General features: G+C 51.4%; 1 protein-coding gene across 5 annotated transcripts in view; it reads right to left on the minus strand.

The window, feature by feature from the left end:
- The window catches only part of MPP2 (MAGUK p55 scaffold protein 2), a 29835-nt gene extending 27289 nt beyond the window's left edge, over nt 1-2546 (minus strand). Inside the window, exons 1-2 of one of the 5 annotated variants that reach the window (XM_067716168.1) lie at nt 1961-2017; nt 614-734 (exon numbers count right to left, since the gene is read on the minus strand). Coding sequence is in view for 2 of the 5 variants with exons in the window: in XM_067716170.1 (XP_067572271.1) it covers nt 1961-2041 (81 nt within the window). In the remaining 3 variants the exon portion in view is untranslated. Of the gene's footprint in view, nt 1-613; nt 735-1960; nt 2271-2292 lie in introns of those variants that run through there. The other 4 variants (XM_067716170.1, XM_067716169.1, XM_067716167.1 and 1 more) reach the window with 4 other exon arrangements.
- Nucleotides 2547-16485: the final 13939 nt, after the last annotated feature.

The following is a 16485-nucleotide window of genomic DNA, read 5'->3' on the forward strand; positions in this document are numbered from 1 at the left end:
GTCTTTTTTTTTTTTGAGAGAGAGAGAGAGAAAGGGTGGGAAAAAGTCCAGTTTGAGTCAAAAGCAGGAAAGATGGGTGTTCCCTGACTTGAAGCTCCATGCGTCAAGAACCGCATCAGTTTTCTTTTGCCTCTGGATCCCAGACCTAGCGCGGTGTAAATGCTCCGCAAACGTTTGTCCATCTGTCTGACAGAAATGATGTCATTCATCCCCAAGGCCTCTCTTGCTTCCTCTTTCTCCCCCTGCCCCTTCTTAGCTGGAGCTGGGACAAGGAGAGCAGGGGCTCTGGGCAGAACCAGCCATGGAGTTTACAGACCCAGTTCCCATCCCAGGTCCTCCCCAAGCTGGGGTTGGATCCCTCATTCTCCAGGGGAGGGTGCAGGTGGGTAACCCACCATTCTTCCTCACTTTGCCTTCCTAGGCCTGTGCTGCTGGAGAAAACCCTAATTCCTGGTTGCCTTGACAACAGGAGGCGGTGGCTCACAGCAGGGGTGGGGGAGTGCAGGGAAGCAGCTGGCAGTGCCCACTTTAGGACTGAATGCTACTGGGCCCTGGGGGTGGGGGAGCCACAACTTCACCTCCCCCACCAAAAGGTCCCTAGAGGGACCACTACCTGATTTTAATAAAATCTTCTCTCCTCCTATCACCTTCCCAGGCCTGAGCTGGTCATCTGAGCTCAAGTAGCAGAAATTACAAAAGCGGAAGGATGGCTCCCCTTCCTCCCGCATCTGCCCCTGAGAACAAGGAAGAAAGGAGCTTTCAGGGAGAGGAAGGGCACCCCCTGTCAGGCTAGCACCCAGGCTGGGAGCAATGCCCAGGATCCACTGTACCAGCTAGTGCGCCGGGCGCCAAACCCTGCTGTCCTATTCCTAGACAGTATCAAGGAGGGCTCCCTTCCTGCCCCCTCCCAGGTCCCAAGGACCTGGAACCTGCAGCCCTCTCCTGGCTGGAGCTAATCTCCCTGACGGTTGCTGGCAAAGAGAACTCCCGATGTCCTCCTTCCCCCGAGGGTGGAAGGTGGGAAGAGGCAGGGAGGATCCTGTCCCCAGAAGTCTTGCCTAGCCTGCCTGGGTTTTCCCTCTGGGGAGTCGGTTCCCACGGCATCGGCTAGCTCTGCCCTCCCCCCACCCAAGCCTCCGAGAGGGCGGGGCCCGGCTGTGCCCACAGGAGAACGCAGTGCCAGGCAAGCCAGCCTGGCTCTGAGCCAAGGTCCGGAGCCCAGGCATCTGGGAACCCGCACCTCAGCTTCCAAAACCTTGGGCCCAGGAGCCCTCTCACCCCTACGTCCAGGCTATCCACACTACCCAGGGTCGGTAGATGATGTGGGCCCACCGAGAAAGGGGGAGGTTTCCTCCAAGCTCCGTCAATACCCGTACAAAGAGATGGAGAGGAGAAAGGTCTGACAAAGGCACTTTGAAGACCGACAGGTCGTGGGGAGGGGTAGACAGACTGGGTCTCGGTGGCCGGGCGGGTCTGCAAGCACCGACTATCAGAGCGCCCCCGTCCCCCGCCCCACCCCGCTCCAAGAGCCCAGCCCGAAAACGCTGGGCGCTAGGACCTGGGAGGAGGGGGGTGTGTTGCGAGCCATCAAAGTAGGCTCTTTGCTTGCACGCCCGCTGGAGACTAGGGGATGAGGTCACTGAATGGCTGCGCCCCCACCCCCACCCCGTCCTCACTCTCCCCCCGCTCCCCCACCTTAGTTGACCTAACTTTCTGGCCCTGGCTCCTCGCTCCTGGCACCGATCCCTTCCCAGGTCTCCAGATCCTAGCCTTGGCCCCCGACCCAGACCCGCCCCCTCTACAACCTGGGAAGCGAAGAAGCATCACACCCCCTTCCCAGGACCCCCTCCCAGGAAAGATTAAGGTGCTGGCCTCCCAAGGTGGCAGGGGAGCCAAGGGGACCAACGCAACCTCTGTCTTGCGCCCCCAACCCCGGAAGAGCTAACAGCGCGGTTCTTACGTAATGCCTGGCTCCGAAGTCCCCAGAATCCGCACGGCCCCCAGAGAAGCCGCCCGGACGCCCGGGCCCCTCACAGCTCATCAGCTCTGTGCCTGACGTCACTTAGGAGCCCTCGCCGCGGGGGCGGGGGCCAGCGAAAATGGGCAGCGGGGTTTGGTCTCTCTCTAGGAGCACCCGAGAAAGGGGGGTGAGGGCGGGAGGGTGAGAGGGAGGGGACTGGCCTGAGGGAAGAGGCCAGGGGAGGTGGGACGCAGAGAAAGGGCCCCAAGTGCCGTGCCAGGACGAAGAGGGCCCTCGGGTGGGTGCTGGCTCGGGGGCTGGGGGGCGCCTACCTGCGCCCCGAGAGGCCCCTAGCTCGGGATTGCTCCAGCGCAGCCCGGCGCTCCGCGTTTATTGCTTGTCAATCGCAACCCCCGGTCTTAAAGCGGCGAGGCCTTCTCTGCGCGAAGGGGCGGAGACCGAGAGAGGAGGGGAGGGGGATATAGATGCCGCGGGACCACTCCGAGGAAAGTAGCCTTTCCGAGCAGCTAGTGGGTAGGCCGGGAGGTGGTGGTCTGGGAGACACTGCACAGTCCAGGATCCACCCTCCTCCCCAACTTGCTTTCTACTCGGGGAAGCAAGGACTGGGACCTGTACCTACTCTCGGCGCCCAGCGATCCCTTAAAAGGGCGATGGTGAAAGATTACCCGCCCCCTTCTCTCAGCTTAGACCTGCGTTCCAGTTCCAAGCGTGCCTCACCTTTCCTCATTATCCTGCTTCCCAACTGGATAAGGGAGCAGGAGGAGTTTAGGGAAACCCCCAAAGAGCAAGAGACGCACCCCCGTAGGGCCTCGGGCTCAGGGGCAACTTTTAAGGATTCAGTGGTGGCTACCTGGATCCCAGATCCTCTCGGCGAATTTGCAAAAAAAAGGGGGAAACGTCGAGACCCTATTTCAAGCCTGGACCGGAGAGCTGGTCCACACCTCTGTCTACGGAGTACAGAACGAGGTAACCCTTGCTCAGAGTGCCATCTCAAGAAATAAAGAAAGACTTAAATCCAGTTGCTCGCCTTCGCCCGGCGTCTGGCTCCACCCTAGACCTGCACTTAGTTCTGGCCTTGGAATACAGGAGGCTCAGCCCCAAGACCACCCTTCGCTAAGTGCGTGGAGCATTCGGGGCCAGCCGCGGTACTACTCTGGCCGCAGTATCACCCAACCCCTCCAGCTGCCCTCTAGAACATGCAGGGCTCCTAAGATCAGAAATGAACTTCATCCTGGAAACTTGCTTGGAAATCTCAGAAATGGGTTTGACTTGGAAATCCATCCTGGAAGAATGGGACTGATCCCCGGGTCCAGGAGACTCAACTCGCCCCTGAGCTCCGGAGAGCATAGGTTTGGGTATCGGTAAAAGGAAGAGGCACAGAACCAGGCCAAACTCGACTGAAAACCCTGATGTTTTTTGGTGCTCTCTGCCCTTGTTACTGAGGAAGGAGAAGAACGTTGGTTAGCGACCCCAGATGGCAGGGACTGGAATTGCAGGCTTCTGTCTCCAACCAAAGAGCTTGCTGGAGCACTATGCTTCCAGCCCTCTCTTCTGCCTTCAAGCCAGAAGATCCTCCTAATTCAATTCAGGAAGAAGTCCCTTTCCCGTTATGAAGGCTACTGTCCACTCTCACCTGTCCACCTCTGGGCAGTGAATCACTTGGCTATTTGCGTTTGGTTGGGAAGTGGAAGGATCTTGAATCTCTCCAAAATATTAATTACTTCTTCTCAGTCACGTGACTATTACCCCATAGCAACACACAGCAAACTTTCAGTTTCACTCAAGGTCACCAGGACAAGGTGGGATCCCAGATTTTGGCCCTCTAGGAAGCTGGAGCCCAATTCGTTACCCTTACAAGCTGCCTCCCCCCATTAGTCAGTCAACAAGCATCTCCCTTCTAAGGGCCTTATAGAATGCCAGCTCCTCACATCTGTTCAGAATCTTACAATTGATATATTGTTCGATTCTCACAACAGCCCCATGAGGTTACAGAGAAGGGAGAAACATTTCCTGCTACAGAGCAGGATGCTCTTATTCTGTTCTAGATAGGGTGCCAGCTTCAGTGATAGTGAGTCAGATACCAGCTTCAGCGCCAGCGTCAGTGATTCCTGAAGGTGGAGATCGGGGAGGGGTGGTGTCAGACACAAAAATCACTTTCTGGCGGTATAACTGAATGTCATAACAGAGGTGCAGTAAGTGTTCTAAGCAGGGCCCCAAAGGAATGAGGGTGCTACTAGTGGGAAATAGAATTGCTGGGGCGGGAAGCAGGGTTGAGGGGTCCACAGTGCATCCCATGGCAGTTAGGGGCTGCCCCTCTGGCCGAGGGATGGGGGAGTGGGGGGAGTAAGGGGGAGTGGGGGAGTTGGGCGGGGGGCATGGGGGGAGTGAGGGGAAAGAGTCCTCTCCCTCTGGGGTCTGTATTTAGCTCTGTCTTCCTCCCTGCTCCCGCCCCAGAGGTCACAAGGGTGCAGGCAGTGTCTCTGCTTCCCCTAAAATCAAGGTTTTCCTCTGGTGGATATTCATTCCAAGGCTTTGGGATTCAAGGCACAGAAAGAAAGAAAACTCGGAGTGGGTGTTCTGAAGGATGCTGTATTGAGTGATGTTGCACTTCCGGTGGTGACCAGCAGGGGCCGCCAACAGCTATCCCCAGTCTCTGTTTCTACACCCACCCACTCCGATCTCTTTCCCCGACCCCTGCAACTCGCCAGTCTTGTTCTGGAAGCCTTTTCTATTGGCTGTAGCTCTCAGTAAAAAAATAAATAAATAAAGTTTGGAACCGTCACTGTATGTATATTTATGTTTATGTATTATATTTATGCTATTGAACTAATATGTATATTAAAAATCATTCACGCATCAAAAATTTTTCAGGATTATTTTTTAAACTAGGATCATCTGATGCACCCCTAGGTGCATTCCCCACTTTGGAAACCAAATTTCTAAAGAAAAAGCTGCGCCCCTACCCTCTCTTCAATCCCAGTCTCAACAGGGCATCTAGACAGGTAGCTTTGCCTCCTCTCCAGGACCAAACCAAACCCTCCCTGGAGGACCAAGTGTCCTGACCACTTGCTCCCGTCGCAACCTCAAGACAGCCTGAAACGTCCTCCACCATCACCACCACCACCACCAGACACACAACAACCTGCCCTGCACCCACGTTAGACTGCTGGTCTGGAGGTGCAAAACCTCTCCCGAAAGCAGCCTCCTGGCCCTTCTCTCCACTCCCCACCCCTGGCCCAACAGTCACACTTTGCTCTGCCTTCTTGCTTTACTCTGCCACAACCCCATGGGGTGGGATGTTCTGGAACTAGACGGTTCTGTGCTGACATCCTGGCTCCGCCACGTGGTGTACGTGTCCTAGGCCGGTTACATAACATCTCTGAGCCTCAATTTCCTCATCTGCACAATAGGGATAACAGCCTCCACCTTGGGAGAGGACATAGAGTGGCTGCCACAGTGCCGGGCACACAGAAAGTGCCCCATAAATGTACTTCCTTTCTGGGAGTAGGTCTGAGTAGGCTCTCACTAGGTGCCAGCTGGGAAGTGGGTGGTTCGCCTCTGTCTCTGGCTGTCTGATGTACCCATAACTGGCCTCAGGTCCTCCTGGGGAAGGCGGTGGTTCACCCCAGGGCTTCTGAAGCCCCAGGTATCTGGTGCAGAAAGCATGTCCCCTTCCTGCTGCCCACACACCCATTAGTGGCATCCTGCCAAGCCCTATCTGTGCCACCCACCTCTCTTATCCTCTTCCTCCAGTGCCCAACCAAGGTGCCAAGGACTTTGCTGTGGGGACCATGTAAGGGGCCCAGGAATAAGTAGCTTATCACTAGAGTGAGGACGAGCTCGCAAAAGGCAGTGCAGACCCTGGGAGTGGGAGGAAGTCCTGCTAGCCAACCCCAAAACCCAGTGTCCATTGCTGGAGACGCCAACAGTGCCTTTGAGTGCCCCTATAGACCCTGGACAGGGCAGGAATGGGGGAGGGTCAAAGATGAAGGAGTGAAAGGAGGCTGGGGTTAGGATAAATGCAGGACATCTTTTCTTTCCCCTGAGTCTAGAGCATCTGCTTAGTCACAGTTCACCCCACTGGTTAAATTTGCATTCTTCGATTTTCAGAGACCTTGCTCATAGTTTAAATTTTATCCTACAATTGTGGGCTGATGCTCTGAGCTCTAAACATCATCCCCACCAGAGCCACCATTTGTAAGCACACTGCCAGGCACAGTTCCAGTCTCTTTACATGTATTAATTTGTTTGAGCCTCATAATTGCATGTTGAGGCGGGGAATACTATCACCCCATTTTACAGATGAAGAAACTGAGTGCAGAGAGGTTAAGCAATTTACCCAAAGGCATTACGCTAGGTGGTAGAGTTGGGATTTGACCCAAGGTCATCTGGCCTCGGGCTCTGCTATACATGCTGCACCTCACTTCATAGCTACTATTATTAGCTTCATTTTATAAATGAAGAAACTGAAAGCCAGAGAAGTTCAATGACTTGCCCAGGATCACCCAGCAAGCTAGTGGCAGAGCCAGGCTTAGTAGGTTTGGTTAGTAAAGAGATTTGCTTAGTTTTCCATCAATTATTCTTCAACTTACAAAAATATGATAGCTCACAAAAACAGCTGAACTTAAATAACATGTAAATTTGACTTAGATTAAGATTATACATATAATCATCAGCCTTAAAAGAAATAAATACCTAGAAACAATTTGTAACCTTTCTTGCTAATCTTTAGCTGTTATCCATCACAGCTTAATCTAATCTTGAATTTATCTAGACTTGATTAAAATACTTTTACTAATGCGCCCTAAATCTTTTATTCACTTGGCATCAGATACTGGATTGAGAACAGCTTAGCAGCTGTCAAGGGCACCTGGCGGGGGATGCCACAATGCAAGAGCCTTCTGGCTTTCGGAGACCGCTTTCCTCCTCCCACACAGAAAACTCAGCCTCTTGGCCTTGGTTTCCTCATCTGTAAAATGAGAGGTTGGGGCACAGGGACTAGTTAACTAAATTCCCTTCCAACTCCATCAATCTGTGTATCTCAGGAGACCACTTTCCGCTCTGCTCATAAAGGAGATAAAAACCTTCTTGCCAACAGGGATATCCAAGAGGTAACCTCTTGATAGATATTTCTTGAAATGTTCATTATTGCACTAAATAAATACCTATTTCCACACCTGTGAAGTTCTTTGAAGACGGTGAATGTATCTTATTAACCGCTGTAACTCCAGCACCTAGCGCAGCGCCTGTCATCAAGCGGGTACTGGTTAACACGGGTGCAGGCTCTGGGTGCGGGGCCACGCAAAAGAAGTTTGAAAAGCTCCCCAGGGGATTCCAACGGACAGCCAAGGCTGGCAATAAGTGCATGTAAGGGATCGTCAGCAGGAGATGTGGCCTGAGGCCCTTGGTCATTAGACTGGGGCTGGGGCGTGGACAGGTGAGGACTGCCGGGCAGCTGGATGCAGAGACAACCCCCAAGGCCTCTTGCCTGAGAAGGTAGCTATGGACTCAGGGCAGCAGGAAGAGCTGAGGGAACCCAGAGGAGAGCAGATGAATGTGCCCTCACACCCAAGGGAAGAGAAGAGGCCGCCAAGAACTGATGGCCCCATCTGTGCTCTCTAGTGCCCACCCTGCAGAGGGGGCTTCCATTTGGTGTCTGAGGACGCGGAGGCCCAGAGAGGTCCATGACTGGTCCCTGGCCACGCCCAGCTGGGGGCTCCAGGGTCTCTGGTCCTCGCTGTCCCTGGCACAGCCTCTGAGAGCAGGGGCAGAGCTGATGCCCTCAAGAGGAGTCAGCTCCGTCCCCTCACTCAGGGGAGAGACGGTCCTCTCCTTACACAGGGACATGCAAAAACAGCTGATCCGCATGATGAAAGATGTTTCTTTTTATGAATTTTAAGTTATATATATGTATATAATGTTTCATCAGACATCTTTTTCTTTCTTTTCTTTAATCGAGGTACAGTTGATTTACAATGTTCTGTTAGTTTCTGGTGTACAGTAAAGTGATTCAGTTATATATATATATTCTTTTCCATTATAGGTTATTACAAGATATTGAACGTAGTTCCCTATAGAGTCGGTCCTTGTCATTTATCTATTCATCAGACACTTTTATTAAGTCAACGTCAAATTCCTTCCTGCTTCTCCTGGGTCTGATGTGAGGCTAACATCCCTCTTAGAGGCACCCCCATTTGGAGGGGGGAGCTGGGAAAGGGACACATTAGGCATTTGTTAGTTTGTGATACCACGATAAGGGAGCTGTCCTCCTCCTCCTGGGTCTGGGGATCACAGGACAGGAGGGAGTTCCCTGCCAGCAAAACTTCAGTCAAAACACCTCCTTTGGGCTTCCCTGGTGGCGCAGTGGTTGAGAGTCCGCCTGCCGTTGCAAGGGACACGGGTTCTTGCCCCGGTTCGGGAAGATCCCGCATGCCGCGGAGCGGCTGGTCCCGTGAGCCATGGCCGCTGAGCCTGCGCGTCCGGAGCCTGTGCTCCGCAATGGGAGAGGCCACAACAGTGAGAGGCCCGTGTACTGCAAAAAAAACAAAAGAAACAAAAAACACCTCCTTCCCGTTCCCCTCTCCCTGCACGAGTCTGCAGGAGTCTCGCACGACCGCATCTCGCCACTGCTCCGCTGATGACGCAGCATTATCTTGAGATAATTGCTCAAGTTTCTTCCTTGTTGAATGGTACAAAATAGCTCTGAAATTAACAGGAAGATATTTTTACATAACTGGTATAACTTGTTGCTTTAATTAAATATTACCTCACCTCATTTTATTTTAACTAGGAGTTTAAAAGTATTATTTAAAGAGTCTTTGAAATGCTTGTAACTAAGAACCAACAGAAAAAATTAAATTTAGAATACAAATGATCTCCTTAATTTCACCTTTTTGTTTTTTGTTTGCTCTAAAACATTATTGAACTTTTGGTAAATATTTTGATTTAAGGTATCTTGGATCTTGTTATTTGGTCATCTAAGACTCATTATTTCAATACAGGGGGAAAAAAAGATTTAGCAATTTCTTTTTATCTTGCTAACATGTAAAGTTTGCCATCCAGTCATTTGAGTGTGATCCCTAGGTCCTCGGCAATATGTATTTGCATTCACGTTATTTCTGTTTTACTGCAGTTTTGAAAAGCATATAACGTGCCACCAATCGTCATGTAATTTTTAGATGATGTAACTATAGCTATCAAAATTGATATTAAGTAATGCCTAATACTGTGATAAGTAAACTTCATGAGATCTTCATTTTCACATTAAACGTGAAAAAATAAACTTAAAAAAATTTATTATTATTTTTTAAATTCCCACCAACAGTGTATGAGGATTCCCTTTTCTCCACACCCTCTCCAGCACTCACCATCTGCAGCTTCCTCGACGATGCCCATTCCGACCGGTGCGAGATGACATCGTACTGTAGTTTTGATTCGCACCTCTCTAATGATTAATGATGTTGAGCATTCCCCCATATGCTTGTTGGCAATCTGCATATCCTCCTTGGAGAAATGTCTATCTAGGTCCTCTGCCCATTCCTGGATTGGGTTGTTTCTTTCCTTGACATTGAGCTGCATGAGCTGCCTGTAAATTCTGGAGATCAACCCCTTGTCACTTGCTTCATCTGCAAATATTTTCTCCCACTCTGAGGGTTGTCTTTTCATCTTGTCCATGGTTTCCTTTGCTGTGCAAAATCTTCTAAGTTTCATTAGGTCCCATTTGTTTATTTTTGTTTTTATTTCCATTTCTCCAGGAGGTGGGTCAAAAAGGATCTTGCTGTGATTTATGTCATAGAGTGTTCTGCCTATGTTTTCCTCCAAGAGTTTGACAGTGTCTGGCCTTACATTTAGGTCTTTAATCCATTCTGAGTTCACCTTTGTGTATGGTGTTAGGGAGTGTTCCAATTTCATTCTTCTACATGTAGCTGTCCAGTTTTCCCAGCACCACCCATTGAAGAGGCCGTCTTTTCTCCATTGTACATTCTTGCCTCCTTTATCAAAGATAAGGTGACCAGGGCTTCCCTGCTGGCGCAGTGGTTGAGAGTCCACGCCTGCCAATGCAGGGGACACGGGTTCGTGCCCTGGTCCGGGAAGATCCCACATGCCGCAGAGCGGCAGGGCCCGTGAGCCATGGCCGCTGAGCCTGTGCGTCTGGAGCCTGTGCTCCTCAATGGGAGAGGCCACAACAGTGCGAGCCCTGCGTACCGAAAAAAAAAAAAAAAAAGATAAGGTGACCATATGTGCGTGGGTTTATCTCTGGGCTCTCCATCCTGTTCCATTGATCTATACCTCTGTTTCTGTGCCAGTACCATACTGTCTTGACCACTGTAGCTTTGCAGTATAGTCTGAAGTCCAGGAGCCCGACTCCTCCAGCTCCATTTCTCTTTCTCGAGATTGCTCTGGCCATTTGGGGTACCCTGTGTTTCCATACAAATTGTGAAATTTTTTGTTCTAATTCTGTGAAAAATGCCAGTGGCAGTTTGATGCTGCTCTCTGATCTGATCTCCATTGATTAGTTTTGCCTATTTTATTTTAGTTTTGCCATTCATATAAATGGCATCAAACAGTGTGTTCTTTTTGTGTCTGACTTCTTTCACTCAGCATCACGTTTTTGACAGATGTATTGTTAAGCATCTCAGCCATTTGTTCTCTTTTCTTGCTGAGTGGTACTCTTCCTTTGTGAGATGTATCACAGTTTGTTTATCTTTCCCCTGTTCTGGCCATTTGCATTTCAATCCACTTTTTTCAGCCACATTTCCTGCTGTTCCTGATCATTGTACCTGTCCAACCCTCTACCTGTTTGACTCCAGTGGCCTCCTGGATAGTCTTGCACCCTCACATCCCCCCCCCCACACACACACACCTTGCCTTTGTTTGTGCTGTTCCTTCTGTCTGGAATGAGCTGTTTTCTGCTCCTCTGCCCAGCAAAATCCCCCCTGGGGCCCAATTCTGGCAATTCCTCTTCTGTGAGGCCTCTCTGGTCCCATCCCTGCCCTGCCCTGGACTCCTGGGGCTCTTGCTCTGCTCAAGCGGCTGTGACGGCGTTTAGGGGTCTTCTGGCAGGTGATGCCCACGTCTGGCTCTTATGCTAGACTGAACTCCAGCAGAGGGAACAGTGCCTTACTCACTCCCTGTCCCGTGAACACTGCCCAGTGCCTGGAGGAGAACAGATGCCTGACGTTAGTTGAGTGAACACATGATAACTATCTTGCCTGCGAAACAGAATATGAAGAATCAGGATGTGAATTTCACTTCCTTGCACATTCCCAGGGGGATGAGGGAGGGCAGGCCAGGCCACCCCCCAGATGGGGCCAAAGCATCTGGGGAGGGATCAGAGAGTCTCAGAGAGAAATGGTGGCAGTCAATTCTTGAGCCTGGCTCTTCCTGTCTGAGCTTGGTTGGAGCATTCAATACCCTTTCCTCCAAGCCTGAGACTCCTTCCAAAGGAGACAGGCCTGGCTCTCTCCTCACAGCCCATGGATCTGAGAGCCTCAGACTCAAATCTTTCGTCCCAAGGAATCTCTTTGATGATGTGGGTATTTGGGCTAACCCATGGGAGGCTGGAGGGGCTGATCCCATGCCTGGGACACAGTAGGTCGATCTTCTTGATGTCCCTCCCATCCTCTTTGTCTTGCCTTCACTCTTAGGCCACAGGCCTCAACGCAATCTGGCTAAGCCTTCTGGCTGGGTCCCAAAGCAGAGTGGAGGTACAGATGCTCTAAGAACAGCTCTTGTTTTTGCGAAGGGGAGTGGTCTGGAAAATTCCAGACTGGGAGTCCTCAGGGCCCTGCTTCAGTGCCAGGGGTCACTTGACATATTTATTGCACAATATTTATTGAGCACCTGTCCTCCTGGAGGGGTTGCAGCCACTGGGACACACCAGTGAACACAGCAAAGTCCCCTTTCTAGGAGCTTCAATTCCACTCACACTATTTTTGGGGGGATAAAATTTTTACTGAGATATAATTCATATACCATAAAATTCACCCATTTACTCTGTACAATTCAGTAGTTTCTGGTGCATTCACAGAGCTGTGCAATTGACAACCACGATCAATTTTAGAGTATTTTTATCACCCCCCCAAAAGAAACTTCATGCCCTTTGGCACTCACCTTCCATCCCCCGACACCGCCCGGCCCTAGACAACCAGCAATCGACTTTGCAAGGTTCAGTTCTCTACTACATAATTCCGTTATAGCTGAATAACGTTCCATTTCATGGCTGTACCACATTTTGTTTATCCATCCATCAGCTGATATATACTTGGGTTGTTTCCACTCTTTGGTTATAATGGATAATACTGCTATGTGTGGACATAGTTTTTCATTTCTTTTGAGTCCACACCTAGGAATGGAATTGCTGGTTCATATGGTAATTCTATGTTTAGCGTTTTGAGGAACAGCCAGACTGTTTCCCACAGGGGCTGCACCATCTGTTCTATGCACTCTTATTGAGGGAGGCCTCCCCTGGGCCAGACCAGAGTGGGAATTAGTAAGCTGACTGTCATTTTTCCTGTAAGGCAAAATACCAGTAATTTCCAGACCAGCATTTCTTTTACCAGCCTCAATGTAAGATGATATTATTTGCATTCTTGTCATTTTAATATTTAGTCTACTAATGAGGGCTCAATGTATAACCTACTTAATTTCTTAACACGATAGCTACATTTTCTCCTAAGTCACCACAGACAACTGTTTCCTCCAGAACCTTCCATCCTGGGCCACATTCTCAGCCTGAGGGGATGCCCGGTTCTGGCCAGACGAGCTGGAAAGCAGCAGGAGGGAACTTGCTGGGGTGATGAAAATGTTCTGTATCTCGACTGTGGGGTTGATTACGTATTTGTCAAAACGCATCCAATTGTACATTAAAATGAGCGGAGTTTTGTGTTTAAACATTTCTATAAAGTTGTTTTTAAAGTTATTTTTTTTAGTAGTCTGAGGTCAAATTGCGAAGGACTTTAGATGTCATGCTAAGAAGATTGGGCTTTATCCAGGAAGTAATGGGAGGCTTATTAATCAAAGATTTTTCAGTTTGCTTTGGTTTGGTAGCAAGTAAAAGTCCAACTCAAGACAGCTTAAGCAAAAGAGGGAACTTCTCTGAAGGGTCCAGGGGCAACTCACAGAATTCAAGGCAGATTTGGGGCTGAAAGCCTAAGGAGGCTTCTCTCAGCTTTGCCTCCCAATAACCCTGTGGCCGCCATAGCTGAGGACACCGTGCTCAGAGAAGTAAAGTGACTTATCCAGGGATGCACAGCCAGCAGGCAGCATGGTAAGCTTGGAGCCCAGGTCAGTCTGATGCTGATGCCTGTGTCTTGACTGGAGCGGCAGAGAAGAGTTCACTCGAAAAGGTCCCTGGGAGAAACAGAGCCAAGCAGATGGAAGGAGACTGGGAGTGGGGGAGGGGCGCAGAGCACGGCCAGCAGTCTTGCTTGAGTCAAGAGCAGTTGATGGACCAAGGGACTGGGAGGTGATGGAGGGGGACTCAGGACTGCAGATGGCCCGAGGTCTGAAGGACAGAGAGGCATGTAACTGGCTGGGGGTAGCTTTCCAAGAAGATGGGCCTGTTTCTCCAGATCCAAGAGGGTAGGTTTCAGAACTTCTCTGAGGCTGTTTCCTCAAATGAGGAGTTAACAATGCCTGCATGGGTCATCAATATTACAGATGCTGCAACAGAAAGCTTCTCCTGGTACCCAGCACTGAGCAACTGCGATGATTATCAGTTATCAACAATATATAACTCTATATTCATAGAGCTACCGTTATTGATAATAATATTGAGTCCTTTATGCCTCCTCCTGCAACCTGCTCACCCTATCGAGCATTTTCTCTTATTCTGGGCCAGGAAAGAGGGGAGCCGAGCACCATCCCTCAGAACTTGATGGTTCCTGGAATGAACTGAGCCCGGAAGAGTGAGGGACTGAGGGCCCTTGGCGCTGGAGGAAGAGCCCAGGGGTTTGTAAGGGCAGCCTGGGTTCTCACAGCCAAAGCTGCAAGAGGACACATATTCGAGCTCTTTCGGGGATGGGGGCATCAGCGCTGGGCTTGTGCCTAAGTAGGATAAATAATAGCCTATTTGTTGGGATTTGAGGTACACTGGCCCCTAGACCTCTCCTCCCGCCTTGTACTATGGAATTTTATCATAGGAATCTCATTGCTTTTTCTGGAGATTCTCGGCTCCATGGAAATGTAGTCCTGGTCTCACTTGGCTACTGAGCCATCCTATAAACTTCTGTGACACTGACATGGAGTTTCTCACCCCTTCCCCCGAGGGAGAAGTGTGAATGGGGGTGGGGGGAAAGCGCGCATCGGGGAGTAGAGGGGCTCACACACGCTAATCACTTATTTGTGCCGGGAGCTGTCCAAGGGCTTCAGCTACGTCATCCGACTCAATCCTCACAACAGCTCTGTGCTCTAGGTGTAACCAGCTCCATGGCACAGACAAGGCTGCAGAGACTCAGGGGAGATAATGTCCCTTAATCAAGGTCACACAGCCAGGAAGTAGTGAAGTCAGGATTCCTACCCAGAAGCCCCTGCTCTTCCTACTGTGCCCCTTCTGGGAGTGGGATGGGCATGAAGAAGCATCAGCCTACGTTTCACAGCCTTACCTCAGAAAAGCAGTAATGTTGTGCAGTTACAGGGGCCCTGACAGGCCACACAGCCCAAACTCTGTGACCTGAGGCAGCCCAAGGCCTGAGTCCATCCCTCAAGCAGGCAGCCAACCCTTCAGAAGGCTCTGCAGGTCATCCATCAGGAGCTCCAGAGTGGCAGGGCAGGCCGGGAAAATACCCAGGACGAGCAGTGAGGTCTGCGGTCCTGAAGACAGAAACCTCACCTTCAACCCCCCACCCTCCCCACGCCAGAGGCCTAGAAGCCAGGAGCAGGGGCTCTGAGGTCTCACAGCAGCCCTGCAGGGAAAGGAGGCCCCCTGGAGCCAGCTGGATGGGAAGGAACGCCTGGTCTCTCAACATAGCTCCCCTCCCAACCTTGAAAATAGCCTCTGGGAAAAGCACAGCTCCCTCTCAACCCCCGAGACAGTTCCTCTCTAGGATCTGTAGGCTTGGAGCAAAAAGTTCCCCAACTCCTCAGTGCCTCTGCCTCTGCCGCCCAGGCCTCTGGGCCTCTGGCAGGGACTGTGCCCTGGTCAGGACAGCTGGCAGCCCCTGTGCTTCCACCCCCACCCTCTCCCTGTTCCCAACTCCCAGGTTATGACACAGGGGCAGGAGAAGGAGGAGGTGGAGACTTAGAGGGAAAGGGGACATGGATGCCGAGGAATGTAAAGGGGCTGGGAGGTCCTGACCAGAAACCCTTCTGCCGTGCCGCTCTGCACCTGCCCAGCACCGTGGGAATGTCTGGTGGTCGCTGTCAGCTGTGCTCTCCAGGAGCTTGGGACGGAGGCTGGCACCAAGCGCCCCTCCTCAGGCCATTAAGGTCATGAATGAGGCCAGGGCAGCCCCCTCTGCCCGTCTGATGGCCAGGACAGCTGCCAGCGCTTCCTGTCCCTGCTTTGGGGGGTGGGGAGGAGAGGCGTTCCTGGTCAAGAGAGGGTTGAGGGTCTCAGGGGCTCCGGGGGTATGTAGCACGTGTATGGGCATCAAAGCATGTGAATCACTGGGTGTGCCTGTGTGTTGCCAGCACGGAATTCTCTGCGCACGGCTGGGTGTGCGTGGGGATCCTCGGGCTAGCATTCCTGTATGCAACTGTGTTAGTCTTTCATTTAACACGCAGTATTGAGCACCTGCTAAATGTCAGGCACTGTTCTAGGTGCTTGTGATACATCAGTGAACAAAACAGGCAAAGAGCCCAGCTGTCATGGCGCTTACATTGGTGGAGCGGTGGAGGGGTTACTGCTGGGGATGAAGACAAGAAAAAATAAGCATAGAATATAGTAAGTTAGAAGGTGCGGTGAGGGGGCGGGGGGAGTAGAACAAGATGAAGGGATGAGTTGCAGTGTTAAATAAGGGCGTCAGAGTAGGGTCCATTTGGAAGGTGAATTTTGAGCTGACTCCTGAAGGGGAGGCGAGGAAGTTGGTCATACGGATATCTGGAAGAAGGCTTCCAGGCAGAGTGAACGGCATGTCTGGCATTGTTGAGGAACAGCAAAGAGGCAGGAGAGGCCAGAGTGGGGTGAGGAAGGAGTCACGGAAGTCAGTGAGATTAGGGAGCTGACCAATGGCTCTATGGCGTCCTGGTGTGTTCATCTCAGGGTGTGCCTCCCGGTCCATCGCCAGGGTCCCCGTTTACCTGGTGCTTTGTGCTCATCACTGCGCACGGCCAGGTGTGCACCATTCGGCCTGGGCACCTGGAAGTCCCTTATGGCAGTAGTGTACCTGTCTATGTCCCAGAGTCTGAGGGTCCCTGGGTCTGAGCGTCCGGGAACCCCAGCTTGCCCACCCCGCCACGCGTCGGAGGGCTGGGCGTCACGTGACCGCCCCGCCTCTTTCTGCCCCGCCCGCTCCAGACTTCGGCTCTGCGCTGCGCCTGCGCATTCGCCCTGCTGTGCCTGC

The sequence above is a fragment of the Pseudorca crassidens genome, chromosome 19, assembly GCF_039906515.1.
Source record: "Pseudorca crassidens isolate mPseCra1 chromosome 19, mPseCra1.hap1, whole genome shotgun sequence".
NCBI lineage: Eukaryota > Metazoa > Chordata > Mammalia > Artiodactyla > Delphinidae > Pseudorca > Pseudorca crassidens.